Here is a 24139-nt window from a genome sequence, read left to right on the forward strand (position 1 = left end):
GATTATTTGCTTGTATTACCGTATTCTATTTTGTACCTTTCAGCTTAACTTTACCAATAAGTAGTTTTATTAATACTTATGAAGTCAAACAGGGTGAAGCCAGTGGGTAATAGCTAGTTTTAATAAACAGTCTTTGCAAAAAAAAAATATATAGCGAAACCTTTGTCAGTAACAAAGCTGAACACTCCATTTTCAGATTACTCTATTGTACCTTCATACTTTGCTCATTTTAAGGTTAACAAACGCCCAGTTATATCGTCTTGAGTTAGTCAGCTATCGAAATTAATTCGTGGTGTGGTAATAGTCTAAATCCTTTACGTGTTTCTTTTAAGATATTACATTACAAAAGTCATAGTCAACCACAACTCACAACTGAGCTTTTTGAATCCTAATTTATTGAATATCTTTTATAAAAAGGACCTTAGGCTCCGGTTCATGCCAAATTGTACATAGCCAAATCAAAGTATATCTACATTTAATAGGCAACCATGTTTCTTGAAATGCTTTTTTTCTCAGCTCGTGTGTATCGAAGGGAAAATGTACGCATACTGTTGGAAAGATATTCGTATGTAGATGTGCAGAACACCTATAAATTAAAATAGGTTAAAAAAAAACACAAAAAATGAATTTAAAATTTAAAAAATTAAAATGGGCCTTATGAGTTGCCATACTGGTGTTGAAATAACAACGAAATATAAACTGAAAATCAAAACAAATTAAAGAAATTCCAATCACATGTTTTATTTACAACGTAGGGTGAAAATAGAGAAGTTTGAACAATACATATTTTTGTTCGAGTTTTCGACCACGAGGCGACCAATAGTCAAAATTAATTCGTGGTATGGTAATAGCCTAATCCCTTTAAGGTTTATATTCCGATATTACATTAACAAGTCATAGTCAACCACAACTTTGAGTTTTTGGAATCTAAATGTATTGTATATATTTTATAAAAGACCTTAAGCTCCGGTTTATGTCAGATTGTACAGAGCCAAATTAAAGTTTAATAACATATATTAACTAAAGTATTCTTAACGATTTGGCGAAAAATATATTAGGCTGAAACTCCCATGGAGTAACTAAAACTTTAACTTTTCACACAATTACATTTGATACTTATTCATATTTGCAATTTTTTTTACTCAGACAATATCAAAAATTGTTAGTGGAAACACGTATAATATAATTATTTTAATAACGTCTAAATGGCAACTGTGACCATTTTAACATCACTGTTGCAACATTGAATTGAAATGTTTAACAGAATGTTCGAAGTTAGTTTTAATCAAGTAACGAGCAAGATTCATGACTCAAGACTTTATTACAGAGATAAAGACGTCTCGCTAATTACCAAGTCACAATTTAATTAAATCTACTTTCATTATCTTTATTGTAATTTGGCAAATAGATTGATTTATTACTCAGTATGTCACAGATTATTGATATATAACACATGTTCAGGGGTTTTTAATCTAATGATTGTTTTGTGTGGACTTTACTTTTTCATGTTCTGCTTTAAATTAGTTTCTAGTCACAATAAAACCACGAATCAAAACACTTTTTAAAATTGTGTAAATATGACCCATTGAAGACTCGTTATGTGTTTTATGTAAAGGTATACTTTGTCTATGCTCTTTTACACATAGGCATAGCTAAAAAATGCACTAAAATGTTCGAAAAAATACAAACGTAAATTCTATTTGAATATAAAGACGATTTCAGGACTGGGCTGAACATTATTTTACCAAAATATTATACAAAAACTCCCAAAGTCACTTTAAACTCCACAAGAAACAATCTGCTTATGTACTGCGACACAATTACTAACAAAAATATAAATACCCCCACCGTAGCAAACTGCTGCTACTGGGTAGGTATTTTTTTTGGTCCTTGGACGCTAGGCACGAGCCCGGGATGGTTTTTCATACGACTTCAGGCTAGACCTATGACATTGACTTTAACAAATCCATTGGTGATTGGCGGAATTTGAACCCGGTACACAATGGAGTTGGATATCCCAGCTAATTTAATTACACTTTACAATAACTTAAATGTTTCGATAGTCAAACAATATAACAAATTATGCTAGGTACGTAAAATCATACTTTGACGTAAATAACGATAGCGTTGTCGCTTGAAATGGCCACAAGGTGCTGTACCTGCAGTTATTAGTGAAGTAAAAGCTAACATTAGGAGTTAATTCTTGTCATTCAAGCTATAAAGCCATTCGTAGGCGTGAAGTTATCGGCTCAGTCGCAGCAAATGGGTCAAAATTACAGATATTATATATCGAGCGTACAATTGTACCTGATGGACACTCACGCGTTGAAATTGTATTGCAGTGTTTCTACGTGAGGTATTTTATCCCGTATTTGGGATTTTTTTCAGTTTAGTTGGGGTAAAATTAAGGCGTTGACATGAATGGATCTTTGTGTTAGAATTTTTATTTCTATGTTATTATGTGCTTTTTAGAATTTAAAATAGCTTAGTTTGATTGAACCATAAAAATGTTTTTATTTTTCATAGTTTAAGTTAAGTTTAAAGGTAACCTTTTTAAGCTTCAGCATCTTTTTTGTCCTTGTTAACTATACTAGTTTGAAAAACTAAAAAAGAAAATATTACTTAGCACACTACAAGGGAATCACCTTCACAGATACCTTTACGTAAAAATAAGGCCCGTGGTTGGTTCGTATGGATGGAATATCTACAACTGAAGTCCATTGGAGTGATGCTAATTGGGAGATAGTAATTTGTTAATTAAGACATTTTGATTTAATTTTCATACCAAAATAAATGCATCTAAAATTAAAATATTTTGTTTAAATTTATCTACACCAATACTGTACACACTTTTTAGACGGTAAATGCATACAAAATGTGTTATATGGACGATTCATTGTGGCCACTAACACTATTTGTCACCGGAGCCTAAAATAAAAAGTTGCTTGAACTACTATATAGCAAAACTAAAATAGTTAAGAGTGACTTTAAAAGTACTCTTACTTAAAAGTACTTTCAAAATCGACAAGTTGTTCAATCCATGCTTTTACTATCTATGCCTACGACCGTTTTGTAAACTAGCCGTTTCAGTTCAGTTAAGTGAACAGTTTCACATACAGCATTGTTTACTTACATAACAGCATAGTTTTACTACAGTCAACGGGTTTACTTAAAACACGTTAAAAAACACGGGTAACGGACCAATAAGATCCAAGGATTATGAGAAAAAAGGTAAAATTGTAATGATTCCAACTTCAACTAATCAGCTGTTCAGGCTAATTTAATTGTTGAGTGGTTCGATTGTTACAATGTTTCGTTGCATCACTGTCAGTGGCGATGAGAGGTTATAAACGAAAAAATAACCTCCCTTAGAAGTCATGAGTTTAGTAATTTAAAACACTGTCTTAGGTAAATTAGTTTATTTTCTACTCGTGTCGTTAACACTATCTTTACACTATCTTTGCGTAAACTTCTATAATGGTATACTGTGCATTTTAAACGTGATTTTCGGTTTGCTGAATACACACTCTTTCAATTAATTAAATATTCGCGTCCGTGACACCATGGTCAATAGCGTGTTGATGGATATCCTGCGTGACGCACGTTGAGCCAAATGTTGTGTAAGCAGGTGATACGTTATCAACTGGTATCAGTAAATGTTGACAGTTTATCAGAGGTCACCCGTGGGGCCACACCTTCTGATAGGTTTGTTTATATTTGACTATCAAATGTTGGCCCTTCTCTGCTACCTAGGATTGACTTTGGATTTAGCAAAAGTTTTTTTTTATCCTGTTAAAAAGTGTTTCTTTCTGTGTATGAGTTTGTTTTGGTGTGTAATTCCGTTCGTTGCCCGTTGAGTTTTAATTCTCCCTTTGTTTTTATTTTACGCCTTTAAAAAGCAGGTGAGGTATATCTGTCGTGTTGCTGTTGGCAAGTTGAGATGGTTACACAGGTTGTGGGACTGCCGACTTCAGCAAAACTTCAAATAGTGCAAGCAGTGGTTCATCCTTAACTACTGCCTCCCTACTTTTTCTGGTTGTTTAACGAAAGAAACAATCTAAATACTGACAAAACTCTAGAATAATGAACTAGTGTGTGTTCATAATTTGAAGAAATTTGACCATATTAGTGATTTCAGATTGAAAGCTCATACACTATACCCATACAGCAAATCTCTGATCTCCAAACATCAATTTTGGTTCACAAAACGCTGCTGACAAACCAGCCTCAGTATCTGAATACCAAGTTGGTACGAAGATCTGAGGTTTGTGAGCGCAGTACTCGTCAGGAAGGCACAGTTAACCGCGGGTCAGAACTGAGTCAAGGAAAAGGCCTTTTCCTACTTTGGACCCCTGGTTTACACTGCTTTAACATCAGGGGTAAAACAAAAAATATTACAGGCATTGACAAAAGTCTGCATGTAAAACATAGCTTTGTATCTGATTTACGCTGGATAAAATTAAAGACGTTATTTATTTATTTATTTAAATAATTAATTAAGAGCAATAAGATATAAACAGTAAACATCAAAACGCATTATACGAATACCAATCAGTAAAGTACATTATGTTCCTCATTTCAGTTCATAAAGATGACCAATCTTTGTGGGAGTGTAGGTAACCTATGGCTTTTACCTCATCTATAAATAGAACCTAGAACCACATAATATATAAATACCTTTAATATACAGGGGGTTCCGTATACAAACATCCAAACTCAAGGAAATGGTTATTTGGGTCAATATAAAGAGAAAGTGAAGAAAACATTATTATTCCAAAATCACTTCCTTTACCAGATATCTGTAATATTGTATTTTATAAACATGTTTATCGTTGTACTTTTTCCAACAGTTCTTTATGAAACTTGGAGGTAAAAGAAACCCCATATAACCCCATATTCTAGCCCTCCCCCCCACAGAATATGTGAATACATTTAATCCATGGTGGTATCTCACCTAATAATAAAACCACAATATGGGGATATCTTTAATTTAATTTACCTTTATTTTACCTATCATGGTACCTTACCTAGAAGAACTACATAATATAGGAGTACATTAATTCCATGCTGTTGTCTTACCTGAACCAGAGAACATCTCCATTTTTCTTTCTCTGTAGAACACATCAAGAATGCAGGTTACGTTTGCTAAACTACACCAAATGATGTAACACCAGGTGAATTACCAGTTAATGTATTCAGATCATCCCATTGTGAGGACAGGAAAGTATCTTCTACCACGCCCCCTCCCACCCATCCCGGCGGCTCCTCTTAAATTCCTATGCCTCCCACTGGTGCTGATTTTTATGCTAATGCCACGAGCCGAGCCACCAGCTGACTCACACAGCGCAGGAATGTGCGGAACTCCCGCCGTGCCGCGAACTGGAGTAACTCACATGGAAAGAAAAGCCTCCTAGACTCAGCCATGTATGTAGGGCCTAACAAAAAATACATACATAACTTATCAACATCCTAAACATCCTTAAATTATTATGTCATTATACTTGTTTTAGGAAGTACTAGCCGATGAAAGCTAGATAGAACAAAATCTTTACAAGCATTTGCCTCCGGATGCTGAAGCTGCATCTTATTTGAATGGACCAGGTGAGGCCGATATAAAAAATAACGTACTTTAATGAACTTCTTACAGACTCATTAATCTACAAACTTAAAGTATATTTTGTTAATTTTAACTATGATAGTTACTGTGTCAAAGACACTATGGTTTAAAATAAAGCTATTCAGTTTAAAAATTGGCGTATTCCACATAAATCAGTATTCAGAATTACTGTTAAAACTGTTGGATTCTTTGTTAAAATTCATCTACAGTATTTGTTTGCCGTCCTAATAACTGTCTACAAGGTTAGCCTGGTTATAACTGTATTTTGATAGAATAGCAACAAATAATTTTAATTAGCTTTTATCAAATCGTGAGCTTGCGCTTATGTGATCTTACAGCTAATATATCTAACATACATCCCACAATTCGAGAAATGTCTTAGTAATTGAAACCTAAAGAATGCCAGGAATCAATAGTCAATCTCGCTGAAAGGTCGCTATACTTGAAAGTCAGGCGTTGATGAAATAATTAATTGTCTTGTATTTTCTGCCCTTTTTCCTGCTAAGTTTTCCCTATTTTTAATTATCACCACCAACAATGAACAAGGACAGACTAGTTTGATTTCAGATCACCTTTTTGTCCTAGGATGCTAGGCACGAGCCGGGAATTGATTTCACATTACTTCAGACTAGACCTAGGGGTTGCGGAATTATCACTTAAAATCCATTGGTGACTTGGTGGATTTGAACCCGTGACCTCAGGGACCGAAGTCTCGCTTTCTAACCACTAGACCAGCTCGCTCCCCGCAAAGATCCTTATTACCTTATTACTGCGTAATATAGTACGACATGATACATCAGTTGGAAGAAATTATGAATATACTGTAAGTCGTAAGTCTCAAAAAAGGTTATCTGACAGATGCGCTGTTTGGCAATGTGACATCTATAGTCTGTATGGTGGAACCTGTTTCCTGACCTTTTGTCTACCAATGACTGGTCCAATCCTTACACCATTGGACAGCCTCTGGAGGGTTAACAGAAAAGTTTCATCACACAGACTGACCTTTCCAATTTTTGTTGTTAAAGAATCGGAAACTACACATTATGTGTGTTACTACAAAGACAAACGATGTAGCCTATATTTCTTTGTTTGTCAACCCAGCGGCAAGACTGTGTCTTGCCACCCCGCTAAACCGAGACTGAAATAGTTAGTTTTTTCCCACCGGTCGTGACGCCGACTATTAGTTTAGGTGCCAAACAGTTCCGTCGTCTCGTCTGTCGTCCGGAAACGAACCGTTTTGTCACTGCTGGGAGTCACGCTTTTAATGTGCCAGTCGAACGTTGTAAAACTACAACTCGATACGGTCCCAACGGACCCCAAATGTTTGGGCTGAATCCTCATTTTATGGTAGGCTAGAGTTGGGGTTAAAAATAAAAGTAATAGTTGTCTATTTAAAGATTGGGATCGATTTCGTGGCAACAAACTGACTGATAAAACCTTTAGCTATAAGAATGCATTATTACAAATTCTACTCTGAATATGATTATATCGTAATCACTTTAATAACCCCATTAAAGGTAGACGCACGATGACAGGAAATGCAACATTATATTTCTCTAGGAGATGAAGAACTCGTTCCATTAAAACGATAGTATGATAACCCTATTATTTTTTTATTGGTAAAAAACTACTGTTTGCATAACCACCGTACTTAATGCATCAACTTGAATCTTAACTTAAATAAATTTTATGATTACGGGGGAATTATTCTTGAAATCATAATGTGGAAGTCCTAAACTAAAGGACTCTCTTGTGGATTTGAGATTTATCGAAGCCCATATTTTAGTCATAAAGAGAATATTTTCAAAAAAAGTTAAGATATTTTTATACGGTATTTAATGATGCTTTCAAATATTTTAATACTTTCATTGAAATGGTGACCATACAAAGATGAGTGTAGGATGAGTGGCGCGATCTTGTTGTCTTGTTAGTGACTAAGGCCGACATGTTCCTTAGACACAGCTGTTAATTAATTGCCCTTACAGCTAATGGCAACTAAGGAACCTACAATTTTTTAGAGGAATCCAAACCACATTTTTGCCTTGGTATTGACTAATTGGTCTAATTCAGGATAGTTCTGCGGATAGTCGTTACTCACTATTGCGGACGTTAATCCACACCAGGGAGTATCGTATCCACAGTGCATGCCTATAAATATCCACAATTCGTGACCTCCTAGTAGCTGGATTACAGGACGACGCCACCCGTCCCAGTCATATTTACATAGGCTACCTACTTTTAACAAACTTCAAAACAGTTGCATCTGATCTGCATGCACTAGTGAAAGGCACCACTTGACAGAACAACAATAATTTAAACCCAGTTGAAAACTTTTTAGAATACAGCTTTTTACCCTACAGCTATTCTGTTTAGCTCTGATATGGTGCATCTGTTGGTTACTACGCATTGTGAGCACTGCGCAGGCTCGGTGGTGTAGTACGCATAAAGATGACAAATTCATTACGCATGCGCACTCGCATTGGCACGATACCTCGCCAACGTCTTGCGTTATTGCACAGGAAACAAGTTGGCAGCCCTGGGAATCACTTCATCAGGGTTGGCAAGAGTGTAAATCAAATACAACACGTCTACTGTGGCGTCATATCAATATTTTGATACTTCTAGTCAGAATAATGAGTGAAACACACTTTTTGCTCTGTGGTTCACCATTGATATATGTCATATAAACATATGCATTTTACCTGCAGGGTTTTATTTGGTACCTAAACTTTCATGATTCATTTTGGACTATTTTCTATAAAATACGATTTTCAGTGTATAATGTAATTATGTACGTAAGTTTGGAATGTATTTAAATATTTTCTAATATTACTGGATGTGATGGTTCTCATTGTATTGATAGATAAATTTCAAAATAAGAACTTATCAAATTCATGTTTTTCAGACTAACATCATTAACCTTAAGTACCTTTTTTTATTTAACAACTTTTTACAGAACTTGACACTGTTAATGTAGACTACTTATGAAAAACAGTTATTGATGTTTGGGTGCCATTTCTTTTGAAGAGAACTGGTACATCATTTAAATGCATTTGTGGCCTAGATTTGAGTCCTAACCTGCACAACAAGTAGAGTGAATGCACACTAAACTTTGTAAATAAAACCATCCGAACACATGCATTTAAAACTACTCTATTTACTATTTCGACTAAAATAGTTCTCAAAAACTCCCAATTTTAAAGCTTAGGTTCAGAAACCCACGACGTGCCCGACCCTCGACAACCCCAATTTGAAAAACAATAGGAGACGAGTAATTAAGATTTTTAATGGCACGAGTTCCGATGAATATTGAAGGGAAGGGTCGAGCATAAAGCAGTGGGGGATTGTTTTGTCTCACCCTGTAAACCGAGCCGGGACGTCGAGACCGTCACAAAGGACCTTTTATGGGTTTATCTTGGCAAAATCTATACCAAGTTTGTCCTCCGCTCTAGTCTGTCCTCTATCTCTCTATCACTGGGAGTGCCACTAGGGGGTGGAAAGTGGTGCTGAAGGGTCAATGTTTCGGTTTTAAACAAACTGCCAAAATGAAAGCTTTTAACATGTCGGGCCTAGGCCTGAAGTAAATAAGTATATTTTGAAATACTAGTTTGTAGGTGCACGTTTTATGAGTCAAAATTTGAGATATACTTTAAAATGTTTCCATAGCTATATTTTAGTCCATAATCGTCAATCATTTATAAATGTAGTATATTTATTCTTTAAACTGAACTATGAAGTATTTTTTTCATCTAGTATTTATTTCAAATTTGGAAACTAAATCCGTAAATACAATTTTAAAATCGTTGCAACTTTTCATGACTTTACAGTGATAAACTATTAAAATTTATCTTGATATGTCGAGAAATTCATTATTTTGTAGTAAGCTGTTTTTCGTCTTGTTGTTTTCTATAGATATTTTTCACAGTTAGTGTAGTCAACTTAAACGTCTGACAGAAATCTTCAATTTATTCTGTAAAAATGTTAAATCAACAAATGAACAAAATGGACATCCCTACAGTGTGTTTCTGTGTGCTTTGGCTGTAAAACAAACAAAATGAAGACCTCTATTCTATAAAGCTATTGCTCATAACAACGCAATTCTTTGATGGTGGTACAAATTTGAATGTTTAACCAAAAAGGTCATTGTAGACTACGGTTTTAAAACACGATTATATTTTCTTTCAACAAGTTATCAAGTTATCAGCGTTACTGAGATGAGCCTGAATTGGTAGAAAATATTAATTGCACAGATGTTTAAGAGTCAGGCGAATTAATTATTGTGCAGACAGGTTTGCAGTTTTCCTGTTGTAAGATGAAGCAATCATAAACAGCACGTGCTTGATGTTAAAGCTAGCGACTTAGTGGCTGTGGTATGTACTCCCACATTGCCTGAGTATGTGAACTATACTGATTGTATGCCTAGGGATTTTACTTCATATTTCCATAGAGTAAAGCGGAATCCTTCATAGGTTTAATGTTATTTTCTTTTCTTTGCAGACCAGCAAAGAAATGTGACCATTTCAGGCATGTTTATTGTTTTTGTTATTTTGTACACCAGTGGGATTTTATATTGTAAATTTAAACGATTTAAAGGAAAGGCTAGCCATTCAATTTGTGTAGGTACTGTATGCCAGATGTATCGAACCCGTGTCCGGTAGCGCCTAGATTTTTAGTGCACGACATTGTCAGTATTATCACATAATTGGCATTGATAGGTGGGATTTGAACCCACTACTTGTTAACTATTGTACTTTATCTCTACTCTGAGTTATAACTGGTTGATGTTCTGTACTCTATGTACTAGTTCCAGTGCAACGGCTCGGCTGAGGCAGGTATGTTAATGTATGTGTGGGCGAATCAGCTGCACTCCAAACTGACCATATGCGAGACCGCTCAATCCTTTCTAATATTCTCTTGTAGGGATGTCTGATGCATCATGGAGTTTACTTTAAGCATGTGAAGCAGGTAACTAAACGTTGCAGGGTTTCACTCTGCTCCAAAATACTCAGGTATTAGCATTAGATTTCCCATCCTTATGAAACAGCTGAAGCCAATTTTGCCGTCAGTTCTGTCAGGTGCACTGTAGATGTCGTGTTTTCTTTACAATTTGTGTCCAGTTATTTCAGTAATTTAAAACCCCTTTTAACCAAATTATCAATTATCAATTATCAATTATCAATTATTTATGATGGGGACGCCACTATGTGCGTATTTAAATAAAAATATATGATCATAACCAATAAATAACTCATCCTCTAGTTTATAGCCAGTAGGTAAAGCAAAAATCATGAAATTAACTCTAAAATAATAGAAACTAAATTACGTCGACACTAGCCACCAATATCACCGGACATGAACTATAAACAAAAACGAGCTTCAAAATGTATAATGGAATGTGAAGTTTACTTGTGTTGGTTAGACTATGGTATTTGATAAAAAGTATTCAATAAATGAATATATTTTGTATAGTTTTTGTGATAATCAGTGAACTTTTTACGTTAAAACAAAAATTATGTGCTCTTAGACTATTATTTAATTATTAGATAAGTTAAACCAGAGATAAATAATTATGTTAGTTTGGTGTTACTAATTGAAATATGTTTTAATAATTTCTATGTTTATTGTTGACTGTTTATTGTGTTATATTTTATTGCAAAGAAGGATTTTTAAGAAGCTAAATTACGAGTATGATTTTATTACAGTAATAAAAAAATGTTGAATGAATAAAGTTCGTCAGTTTCAACACTGAGTTTTCCAGTGTACATAAACAGTACCGTAGTAAATAACGTTACCAGCACAAAGGATAAACACATTGTTATACTAGATTTTTAGATGTTTGTCTTACTTTAGTAATATTTCCTTATTTCTGCATTTATTTGCATTTTAACGGACATTAAACATTAGCAATAGAGAAAATATTGAAAATTTCTCCTCATACTGTCCTGAGTTTGCTTGCTGTCTTGTTTGTTTCAACTTTCTAATGTTGTTATTGATAGTTTATATCACTGTCCTTTTACTGTAATTTTTACTGTCCTTGTTTTTATAGTATTGTCTGTTAAATATTTCTGTTTGCCATTGACATTTCATTGTGATATTTATTTAATTGTTATCTAGTTGTTGGCAATCGCTATTTTTTCTGTCACATTGGTAAGAATTACAAAATGTTATCTACTTGGTTATGCCATATCATATCTTTGTCAAAGTATTTTTGTTCATTCTTGTTCTCAGTTATGCTTATATAGCAGCAAGAGTGTTTTGACGGGCTGTTACTCTTACACTCATACTATCATTTACATGTTATGTATTTATTGTAAAAATTGTTCTTTCCGTGTGAATAAATAAATAATTAAATAAGACATACAGTTCATACAGTGTTTTCAATTAAATATAATTTTTAGGTGTCTACTTATCTATATGTATAATAACTACTCAATTTAGATTGTTTCGTCCAATTTTTTTTTATCTTGTCCACAAAAATTTCTGTCAACACTCAATTAATTGAATGTAAATGATAAAAATCAGCTGAAGGAAATAATAATAATCTAGAACAAATAAACTGTAAAACATTTAGCATCTGTCCAATAAATCTTAAGATCTGCCAGATTTTAATTTTAATTTTATAAGGAAAAAATATTTTTAGAGTGAACTTAAATTCAAATCAGGAGCAAATGTATAAATATTTCGGACGATTTCGTACATTTCCGTTCCACTTCGTCTTTGCTCCAGGTCTGCCGCTAGATCACGGGGTGTGGGAGGGGGAGAGGAATTCACTGAATTCGGTAGTCTGCGATCAGATCAGTTTGTTGTTCGGTCGGGGAACGGTCTGCTAGAAGTGTCAAATCGTAATGTTGATGTCGGGATTATTAGGTTTTGAAATTTTTACAAACGTGAAGTGAATGTGTTTCCGGATATAAAGTGCGTACCAAAAACATTCAAGGCCTGATCAGTCGTTTTAAATGTTGTAAGTATTAGTTGGAAAACATACTTTAGTAAATTAGACCTGGCCTACCCATATTCTATTAGAAATTGTTTTGATTTACCAAAGCCCTTTACAGAGCTTTTCAAATTGCAATTTGATTGTTTTTCCTATGATTGGTTCACATCTTATGACCATTTCAAGTACCAAAGCCTATATGTTGCATTGCAAGAGACCACCTTATAGGTTATATTTTTCTTAAAGGCTGACTTCAGGTACTGATTGCCAAGTACATTAGCTAGATGTGTTTGTTTATTTATGTATTTGACAATTTTAAGATCAAGTACATATTAATCCAAAGCTGCTGCTATACTTTGATATGAGATAAAAATGAAGTTAAGCTGAGATGAGATATTTTTTGGTGCTTCAAATCAATTTAAAGAGTTCTTGGCCTTTTGGATATTTGTTAAGGTTATGTCATAACTTAATACAAACTATAATCATAGACTAAGCAACACAAGGGAGTATGTTTTATCTATGCTATAATAGGCCTACTCTATTCCCCATGAAGGCATTCACTTTTAAGAGAACTGTAAGCCTAAATCCGAGCAACTTCTAGGCTAACGGTACTGAATGCTGTTTTCATACTAACAGATCTTGTTTTATATTATGAATTTGTTATTTTAAGCTTTAACACAAAAATTTCTGGAAAACCTTTCACTAAATTTAAGAAATTTAACACAATGCCGATAACTTAGGTAGGAATAGTTCATTTGCATGCAAACCATCTGAAATCTAGACTTTTACAGTTAATAACCACAGCTGAATCCTTAAAATAAGCAGTCCATTTTTAAGTAATAGGCCTGATTACGTTTAAAGCTTAAATCCCGCTTTTGTCGTAATTCGGGAAAACATCGGTACCGTACCGGTACTGTAGCTACTTGGCATAGCGCCTACCCAGCTACATTAGTGCCTATCTTATTCCTCAGCGTAATTTAATGCTATTAATATTTTTATCTGTCTGCATAACTTATAGGCTACCTACGGTACCTATTTGATGCCGGATAAGTTAAGTTATTGTGGGATCTTAAATTCGGAGACTAAGCAGAGGTCATCGTTCAATCTATTTAATATGCTACTATTTACTAGACTGTAAGTAAGTTAGGCTACAGTTACGGACAAATTTCTATGCTAATGTTTGTTTTTAATTACAGAAAACCAATGGAACGGTGAAGTGAGATTGTGTTGCCGTGATGCGTGGCGTTGGTTATCCAGGGACTTGTGTGGCAGACCCAACCCAACATGCGAGCGGCTTCTAACCGACACCCCCACAACGTCTGGAAGCACAGCAAATGGCGGACAAAACTAAGAGTCAACAGATGAAGAACATACCTCACTTAGATGATTTAGGCTTTCTACCATCCTTATTGTAATAAATCTAGGTGTAGGTCTAAGCTGTTAGGTAACATTTTGACGAATAATATCTAGTGTTATTAGGGAAGTGATTTTTAATATTTTTTTAGAAACAAAACAAAGTGAATCTGACACAGGATGGTTAAATAAAGTTACATTCCTTAGCTAGCAGAAAGTGTTGAGTGTCGGAAAGTGACTTTTATAGTGCTTTTTATGTCGGTATTGTACCTGAAGAAAGTTTTATTCGTGAAGGAAAATCTGCTTCGAGGCAATACCAAACCTATTTTTTTTATTTATTTAAATTAATAGGTGCAATCCAACAAATTGACATAAACATCAATTTCACATGCGCTTTTGGGTGATCAATATTTAATTCTGAATCGGTAAAATTTAAATCAAAACCTTTTTTACAAAGAGTTAGGCTACTGTTCAGTGCTTTTGTATTTAGTTGATATATTTAGGTAAAAATTATTTAAATAACCATTAGCACGCAGACTTTAAAACCAAAAATGCCTCGTCATAGTGATAAAACATCGTTGTTGGGAAGCTCGTGGCAAAGTGCGGGTGAACGAAACGTCCTTGTGTTGATGAATGGTGTGCGAAGGACCGGGGGGACAAATATCGGAATTAGAAGATGTTTTTTAAAACAAATGACTGTGAAAAGATGTGTAGCAGGATTACTAGTGCTGAGTTTGCTGTCAATTTTATACTACACCCACTACCTGAGCTCGCCTTTTGCAAGGTAAAGTTTCTAGTATATAATATTTTATCGTTGTATTCGTATATTTTGTGTGCAATTTGAGGAATTACTGGGAATTTTCCGTCAAGATTAGTAAAAACCCAATTTTAAGACGTCTCAGGATTGGGACCCGTCTTTAGGTGAGCAGAGTAGGCCTATGCCTACCTAAAGGCCTCAGTTAAAAAAAACTTAATAGTGTACTGTCAGGGCTGTATTTATAATCCATGTGGCCCTCAGCGGCTTTTGCCAGAGGGCTTTTCTTTTCTGATTCATTGGTGGCTGCAGCTTAGGGGGTTTGGGAATACAAGTGGTATTCAACTCTATGAACGGGACCCTTTGTTTTGACAATCCAATCGGCAGTTAATAATCCATACTAGCAGTTAAATAATTCTATTTTATTTTTTATAATAATATCAAAAGATCTACGGTCCAGACCTTTTGACGTCGGGTTAGGTAAAAGTTTTTGAACTGGAATGGGATAAGTAGGTAACCAAACATTTTAAATGTAAGTAAATTATATCTTTTACGCCACACTAAACTGTTTTAACAAACTTTCACATTTAAGGATTTAGTCCGGAAAACAGCTGAATAGGTACCGTTGTGATTATTAGTCCTTAAGCCAGTGTGAATTTATAAGGATTTGTACCTACATATTTTTTATTGTTAAGATAGCTTAGAGTAATATGGCCTAAAATATAGTGCACGTCACTCGTCCAAAATGTGTTTACTAGACTCGTATAGTAATCCTGCACTCGCCTTCGTCTCGCACGGGAACGACCACACTCGTCCGGCAAACACATATTTTTAGGACCTGTAACGTAATTAATGTGCAAATAACCTACCTACCTGACTAATAACTTGCCACATATACAGGGTGCGGTAAAAAAACCGATCTGTTTTTTGCAGAGCACTGTCCAGCGTCAGGTCGTCTGAGGGTGGTGGGAGTAGGCTCGTTGGAAAGCCTAGGATGCAATTTTTTTAGTCACAGAGCAGTGGTCACCTGAGCTACGTGCGGTTGTTATTGAGTCATTTAAAAAATTAAAAAGTTCATTCATTGCAACTCAGCGGCAGCCCGGCAGTTCCGTGCATTCTTTCAATTAGGTCTAAGGCCATATGCAGAAGTTCCGTTGTACTGTACAATAATGCGGTGGGTTACTAACTTTAGAACAACAGCTTTTGCGTTAAAAAGGAAGCTGACAGGCCGTCCTAAGTCAAATAGGATGCCAGACAACTAACATTTGATAGAGTGTGTGCTGCTGTGAAAAACAGTTCTCGTAGGATCGCCTGGAAACAAGCGGCTGCCTTGAACATGTCTGACCGCTCAGTTACACGAATTTTGAGGTTAATTATCATCCCTACAGATTTATAAGAATATTAATCTGTTTAACTTCATGTTAATTATCCGTACAGATAATTACGACGGAACGTCAGAATGCACGGAACTGCCGCTGAGTTGCAATGAATGTAGGGCCTATTCACTACTTATTTTTTAAATACAACTCAATAACAAACACGTAGCTTAGGCGACCACTGCTCTATGACTGCAAAAAATGGCATTGTGTAGGCTTTCCAACAAGCCTACTCCCACCACCCTCAGACGACCTGTTGATGAACAGTGCGCTACAGAAAATAGATCGGTTTTTTTTACCGCACCCTGTGTAACCTAGCCTGGTGGGCATAACAGAAAAGAACCGTGTGTTGTCTGTAATAGAAGAATACTAGCTTCAGTTCTCTGATCAAAAAGATGTACGGTAGTGAAAAATGTGTTGCTACACTACCTATAGGCTAGTTGGTTTCGACTTAAACTGCAAATGTGGCACAAACGTGAACACTAAATAAAATTTTAAATAAAAGTCAATGTACCTGTAATGAAAAATTGAGGATGTCTGCTACATTTAAACAATTAAATATTGAACATCTTGTGCGATCGCTGTGTAGGCTAATTGTGATTATCGATAGTTCAATTTTTGCAGTTGCTTTCTGCAATTAGGAGAATAAAAGCTTGGCTCAAAAATTGAGCCACCTACAGTAACAGATTATTGGTGAAATTCAATTTTCAAGAGAGACAACATTTTCTTAAATAAAATACAGCATAAAATCATACAATGTCTACTATTAATATTGTGATTAAATGCCAGTTATCACTACGGAGGCATACATTATTTTCAGAATTCTCTTTCCTGAAATGAATGCACTACATTGCCTAGGTTGACCTTTTTATTTAAAACCCAAAGTTGGTCGGTAGGCCTATGAGGATGTCCCTGATCTTAGACTCAGCCGCATTATGCAGAAAAAAGTTGTCTCTAATAATTGGTTATCATTCAATTGTAACAATGCCCAATCACTACTTGTTGCCGGCAGTTGGAAAGGCAGAGATTGCAGTTCCACCGAGACCAAGCCTAATGCCAAATACCTTGGTGTTACGATTGACAGCAAGTTGTCTTTCAGCGAGCAGACAAAGTGAACTGTTGACAAAGCCGTTTAAGGTAGTCGCTGCCCTTAGTTGGCTTATGCAAAGCGTTGGCAGTCCCTGCTCTTGCAAACGCCACCTACTGATGTCTGCTGTCTGATCTGCTCTTGGTGCTGAGGTCTGGCCCATGTGCTAGAGAGGGGGGCCTTCCGTGACCGGCATTCGCGTTCAGCGTCAAGGAGCCTTGCAAGTCGCCTCAGTCTATGCAAGTTAAGGTCTCCGAGCCAGCATTCAAGGTGATTGCCGATGCCATCCCGTCTTCCGTTCCGTCACGGGTATCTGACCCTTTTTGTACAGGATGGGGAATGCCAAAGGCGGATAGCTTGGGCTGTTTGTACTGTACTGGTATTGCACACCTTTTTCTTTTGTGACAGGTGGCATGTCCGCTGAGCCTCTTAGTTCACTGAGATCGGCGTCGACATCACTCTTATGAAAACATCGTTTGAGCCCCAGGGGGAGGGCACCTGGAACTTTGTTAAGTCGTTCGCCGAGGCCATACTTCAATGTTTGGAAGAATATAAGAGGAGAGTCTTAGTGGCATAGTTTAAATGGCCTAGCCCGATGTAATGTGCTTAACAGTTCCAGGCCTGTGTCCTTGGCGATGAGGAGTTTTTTTGGCCGGTAGTCCACGGACCCTTGACCTTTTGAGCCGGCGTGATACTACAGAGAGGACATCGAGCCTCTTAGTGATCGTAGAGGAATTTTAACTTCCTCTCTACAAAAAAAAGGGAACAATATCAGGTTTTGAAATTTTCCCTTTCTCAATGTAAGTAAAAGGCATAGGCCTACAATTAGTGTAAATTCACCAAATAAACCAAATGATTTTAATGAATAATTATAAGCGTATAAATTATACTAAAGGGAATCCCCTATTTACCCAACAAGACTTTTCATTGTCATGTGCTAGCAATCAAAAGTAAGTTAAATAATCGGAGGATGTGTGGTAATTTATGAGCATTTTGTAATTTATACTGTACAACATATTTACATAATCTCCTAGCTTTGCCCGTTTAAATAAACAATTTTTCATTTCATAGCACTCAAACACTCTGATTAGGTCAAATTAACAGCTGTTTCTAAGGATATGTCGGCCTTAGTCACTAACAAGACTACAAGATCGCGCCACTCATCTCCATTCATGCTTGGCTTAAAATACCTACTTTGTATGGTCGCCATTTCATTGAAGAGTATTAAAGTAAAATATTAAGACATTCAAAACTCATGTCTTATTATGTGTTTTAAGGTTAACCAAAGAAGACTACTTATAAGTGATGGAATCAATTTAAGTTAGTAGTTGATTTATTACACTTATAACCTCAAATGCCCTAACAAGGCTTAAGTGAGACTTGTTCTGTGGATCTTTTAATTAGGCTCCCTTCGAGACTAATCTGTCTCATCACAGCATCAGCGTCAGCGATGAACAAATAATACAGTCCACTCATACGTTATGAAAGGTTATCTAAGAGCAGTGACACGAGTGTGATTCAGAAAACATTTCGAGAATGATCTATGTCTTAATTAAGTCAGAAAGTCCCATATTAAAAAAATACAAAAGAAATTTTGTTGACGCTATTATGCAGTTTGTAACAACTTAAAAAAATAAAGATGTTTGAGTTTGAGCTTAGTAAATATCCTTTGATGCTGTTCGATTCAATTGACGAGGCAAGTTTATTAGGAAAGCCAATAACTTATATGATTTTAAATCTTGGAGTATATAACAGAGAATATGATATAAACAATTGTAAAAGCCTAGGTAATGATTGTATACACAATCTGTTTGGTTCCCTGATAATTGAAAATATTATATCTCATATCTTAAAGAACCAAACTGATGAAAACAATTAAAGGAACATGTTCTTAAATTTGAGTCCAAATAATTAGTTGAGCTCATTAAAAATTAGCTTAGTTCTAGTTTTGATTTGGCTGTATGGCATTACACATTGAGTAAGACCTGTTACCTACATTTTTTTTAATTTCAATTTTTACTTTGCAGTTAATTTTAAAGAAATGATACTCTACTTATATTTGTTTGTTAAGAATTTAAGGTTAGTTAAAAATCAGTCAGTGTGAAGAGGTTTGATTTAAAACTCCTTCCTAATTCTCTAACGTTAAGCAAATCTGCAAAGTATATGCAACAATACAATACAATATATGCGGAATTAACACGTATTTCCAGTCCACTTGTCAAAGTAAACCTTTTGAAAATGCTGCTGGATTTTCAAAGAGTATAAAAAGCTCTTAAAGCACAAAGGCTGCTCTCAAAAGTGCAATGGGTGTTTTAAACTGCAGAGAAGTCCTCGTTAACCCTGCTCCATTTCATTGAAGGTTCGGTTCTTCACATCTTGGGACCCAAATGGAGTCGATAGTTTTTTACCTTAAACTAAATGTCACGCTATTTTGATTTTTGAACAATAAGTTATTTGTTTTTTTTTACTACTGCTACACTGTGGTATCCCCTTTTCAAGCCAAGTTGTTCATGTTTATTTAACACTTTAAAGATACTTTATTAGCGAATTTCCCATAGGGAATAGCTATTACCGTAGGTCTCATGGTAAGACCTAGACCCGGGACTGATTTACTTTTTCGTTTTAAGGCCCCCAGAGGCCAAAAACACCCCCGTTCAAATTCATATTTATATATACTAGTATATAAGAATGTATATGTGTCCGTTGGCGTGATTGTATTAATAGTCAAAGATTCTATCTTATTCCCAATTAAATTAGTTTCATGTTACCTAACTAACTGTCTAAATCATTTTATATAATCAGGGTAATTAACCACTGCAGCTCAACTCTGCTATTTCTACATCAAATAATAGCTTTATAACCACACAGATGTCTTAATATTTGAACACTTAACTTTTTGCCAGTTTTATTACAATAATCTTTGGTGTTTAATTTTTCTAGTTTTCTTGATCAGTGTTTCCCAACTTATGAGGCCACTGTGATGTACGGGGATTTATTTGAGCTGGTGCATCAGCATTAGTTCACAGCCCATTAGGGGAGGGGGGGGTGAGAGCTGGTCTAATGGTTAGAGCGCGGGGCTTCGGTTCCTGAGGTCCCGGGTACAAACCCTGCCAAATCACAAACGGATTTTATCTAAGTAATAATGCCGCAACCCCAAGGTCTAGCCTGAACTAATGTGAAAAACGATTCCAGACTTGTGCCTGTCGTCCTAGGACAAAAAAAGTTCACAGCTCATTGGAAATTGTGTATTTTACAATGCTATGTGTACAAAGCTTTAAAATTAGTAAGATAATTTTGTCGGTTTAACATGAAAACACATTTAGTAATGGACTTAATTAACTTAAATCAATCAATCAATCAATCAATAAATCTTTATTCAATACATACAACAAGTGTACATGAATGTGTCATCAACCTAAAACTACTTCACATGATTTCACCTACTTCCCAACTTGCTTAGTCATACAGTTTTTTTTTTGTTACAGTGTTCAAAACTTTCTAAACTATAAAATTCGCTATAAATTAAAAACCCCTTAAGTTTATTTTTGAATTTATTTACGCTACTTTCGTTTCTAATACTACTGGGGAGGGAATGCATAAATTTGATTCCAATATAATTAGGACTTTCCTTAAATTTTTCTTTTTTATGTTTTTTAGTTATGAAGTTTAGTTTGTTTCTAGTGTTATAATTATGTACGTCTTTCTGTCTTTGAAGTTCTGATTCATGATTTTTAACATACATTATCGTCTTATAAATATAGAGACTGAAAACGGTAAAGAACTCTAATTCTTTAAAATGATTTTTACAGGATTCGTTTATATCGAGATTAAGGATACACCTAATGGCTTCTTTTTGTAAATGTAAAATTTTGTTTAAATTGAATTTACTTGTTCCTCCATAAATTTCTATACCGTAAGAAATATGTGAGTGAATAGTAGCAAAGTAAACCTTTCTTAAGATTTCTCTGTTGCATAATGGATATAAGCGTCTAATAGCAAAAATACTTGAGCTGATTTTATTACATAAGTTGTCAACATGTGAGGTCCAATTAAGTGTGCTATTTAAGGTGAGGCCTAAAAATTTAGTTTCATAAACAAAATTGTTAAACAGTTCTTTTCTAGATTTTTTAGATTCAAACGCAATGAACGTTGTTTTATTTTCATTTAGTAAAAGATTTTTTTCATTCAAGTAATCTTTAATTATTGTGAGTGAATCATGAGTTTTATTTATAAGAAGCTCCATATTCTTATCATAAATCGACATACTTATGTCATCTGCATACAAGCACAGAGTATTATTTTCTACATGTTCAAATAAATGTTTTGGCATCCCTCCCAAGTAGCACAAGAACAAGAATGGGCCCAACACTGATCCTTGTGGCACTGAGTATTTTACTGTCCTAACCTCAGATTTAATATGGTACATTTTATTCCCACTTAAATGAACAATGTTAACAAACTGTTGGCGTCCCTCCAGATAAGATTCAATCCAGCTTAACTCTTTGCCACCAATTCCATACATTTTAAGTTTATTTAGTAACTTTAAATGGTGCACGCTGTCAAATGCCTTGGACATATCCAAAAAGGCACCAATTACTTTGTTGTCCTCATCCAACTTTTCCAACACATTTTCAATATAAGATATAAGTGCTGTAGTGGTGGATTTGTTTTTTCTATAACCATGCTGCTCTTTATCTAATAAGTTATTAATTTCAAAATAATCCACTAGCTGAAAAAGAAAGCATTTTTCAAATAATTTTGAAAGAGCTGGTTGAATTGCCAATGGTCGATAGTTATTTGGATCTTTTTTGTCTCCTTTTTTATATACCGGGATAATTTTTGAAATTTTCAGCTTATCAGGATAAACACCTGTTATAAGTGAAGTATTAATGACGTGTAAAAGTGGCTTTAATAAAACAGATTTAGATTCTTTTATTATTCTAATCGGAATTTCATCATAACCTGATGACCATTTAGGTTTTAATTGGTCTATTATGGATATTAAAATTGGTTCATCAATTGTTTTGCACTTAAACTTAGTGTTTGAAGCAAAATTTTCAGAACTAGTTTGGGTTTTATTCAGATTTGGTAAAACATTATGTTCCACCATATCAGCAAAATTATTGTTTAATATATTTGAAACAGCATATGGGTCCTCTATTTCGGCACCATTCTGCATTAGTATAACATTATTATGCACCTTATCTTTTTTACTTTTAGTTTTAGAGTTCACAATCTGCCAAACAGTTTTGTTAACATTGGTCGAGTTCCTAATTTTATTGTTAAAATGATTTTTTTTCTTAAGCTTTATAATTTTTTTATATCTTTTTTTACGTTCTTTAATACAATTCTTTAACTTAATGTTACTTCTATCATTCCTGTACAATTGGTGCTCTGTAATTAATTAAATGGCTCAAGCCTAGTGCTCTGTACTTCGAATCAGATAGTATTCGTCAATTGGTAAAATATAACCTTGTTGGAATAAGTTTTTAAGACATATCACATACAATTTTAGTCATATTTTAATATTCACGTACACTGATAAGTCAAAATGTTCACAATACAAGTATTTTGTTCTATTGATGATTTAAGTTTTTCTTAAGCATTGTAGATTATTAAGCTTAAGTTAAAATTTATTTGAAATAAAATACCAAGGTTTATGTTTAAGAAACAAAAAAGTACCTAATTAACAAAAGAAGTTATGAACAATTTTACTAGAAATAAAAGTATCTAAATGACAAAACCAAGCATCCTCTTGACAATTTTTTGCAGCCCTCGAACTGTTAGGAAATAAGACAAAATTTTGGAATTAACAAACTGCACGAATAATAAGTTTAAAATATTCCCTATTTGTACAAGTTTATCAATTTTCCCTTGAACACAGAGCAGAACATTAACTTTAAACGCTCTGATGGTCCAAGTTGGTTAACTGTGTGTTTTATTATGCTTTGCCATAAAACACAATAGTTTAGTTCCCCGCAATTCACCTACATCCTGTGTGGGGACGTGTGGCAAATGTTTTAATCAGGCCTTAACTCTGTTGACCTTGCAGTTATAATGTGAGTCTCTCATCTCACTCTCTCTCTCTCTCCCTCTTGTGCATCTCCCATATCTCTTATCTCTCTTTCTCTTTCTCCCACACAAGTCTCGAGAAACGAAGCATTACTAGTCATCATACCATTACCATAACAAACAATACTATTCCAAACAATGCTCTATTCTATGCTCTTTTTACCTCCATGTAACCATAGCAGCAAACGTAAAGTTTACGCTCAATTGGTATGGATCCACAATCAACAAATTCAATTTATTGTAATTAAAGTTAGTATTTTTACAGTATTGAGCTTACCATCTAAAAACAAACGTTAAAGCTGTTAAAGGTAAAAAGGGCATTGCATTATTTGTTTTGCTCCAGAAACAAGCTATGATCACTATCAAAATGTTCAGTTTGAACATGGGTCCCGTCGGATATTGAAAGTAAGAATATAATGACATATTCTTGTTTAATGTTTATTAGTTAGCTATGTAAATGTTTAAAGTGAATATACAAACTCCTTTAAACTCTACAAATCTCTTGAGTTTGCACATGGGTCCCCTCGGATATTGAAAGTAAGAACATAATGACATATTCTTGTTTAATGTTTATTAGTTAGCTATGTAAATGTTTAAAGTGAATATACAAACTCAACAAATCTCATGAGATGTTCGCAGCAAACAGGATGTGCTTTTGCAACTCATGCATCTCGTGTTCCAAAAGTCTTCTAGGAAAGTGATTCAGCAAATAGAGCATAGAAGAAGTACCTAGCTGGTGTACGGATAAAGCTGATACTTTTATCGCTACTACAAATGTACTCTTTTTTTGAAAATAATTTGTTTACAGATAATCAATTTAGCTTTAGATTAGAAAATAACTCAGTATCAGCTGTCTCTGATTTCATAAATCGGGTGTCGGAGGGCTTGGATGGATCTCAGAGTACTGCAGCAGTGTTCTGTAATCTGTCCAAGGCGTTCGATTGTG

At 34.7% G+C, this 24139-nt stretch overlaps 1 protein-coding gene across 1 annotated transcript in view; it reads left to right on the forward strand.

Annotated features, from left to right (window-relative positions):
- Window positions 1–12421: 12421 nt before the first annotated feature.
- The window catches only part of LOC128985452 (bifunctional heparan sulfate N-deacetylase/N-sulfotransferase), a 127792-nt gene continuing 116074 nt past the window's right edge, over window positions 12422–24139 (forward strand). Inside the window, exons 1-2 of the mRNA XM_054404940.1 lie at window positions 12422–12578; window positions 13748–14688. Of these exons, the coding sequence (XP_054260915.1) occupies window positions 14456–14688 (233 nt within the window). The 5' untranslated portion in view covers window positions 12422–12578; window positions 13748–14455. The remainder of the gene's footprint in view (window positions 12579–13747; window positions 14689–24139) is intronic.

This window comes from Macrosteles quadrilineatus, unplaced genomic scaffold, assembly GCF_028750875.1.
Source record: "Macrosteles quadrilineatus isolate MER2022 unplaced genomic scaffold, UCM_ALF_1.0 Scaffold_2__2_contigs__length_208266976, whole genome shotgun sequence".
Taxonomy (NCBI): Eukaryota; Metazoa; Arthropoda; class Insecta; order Hemiptera; family Cicadellidae; genus Macrosteles; species Macrosteles quadrilineatus.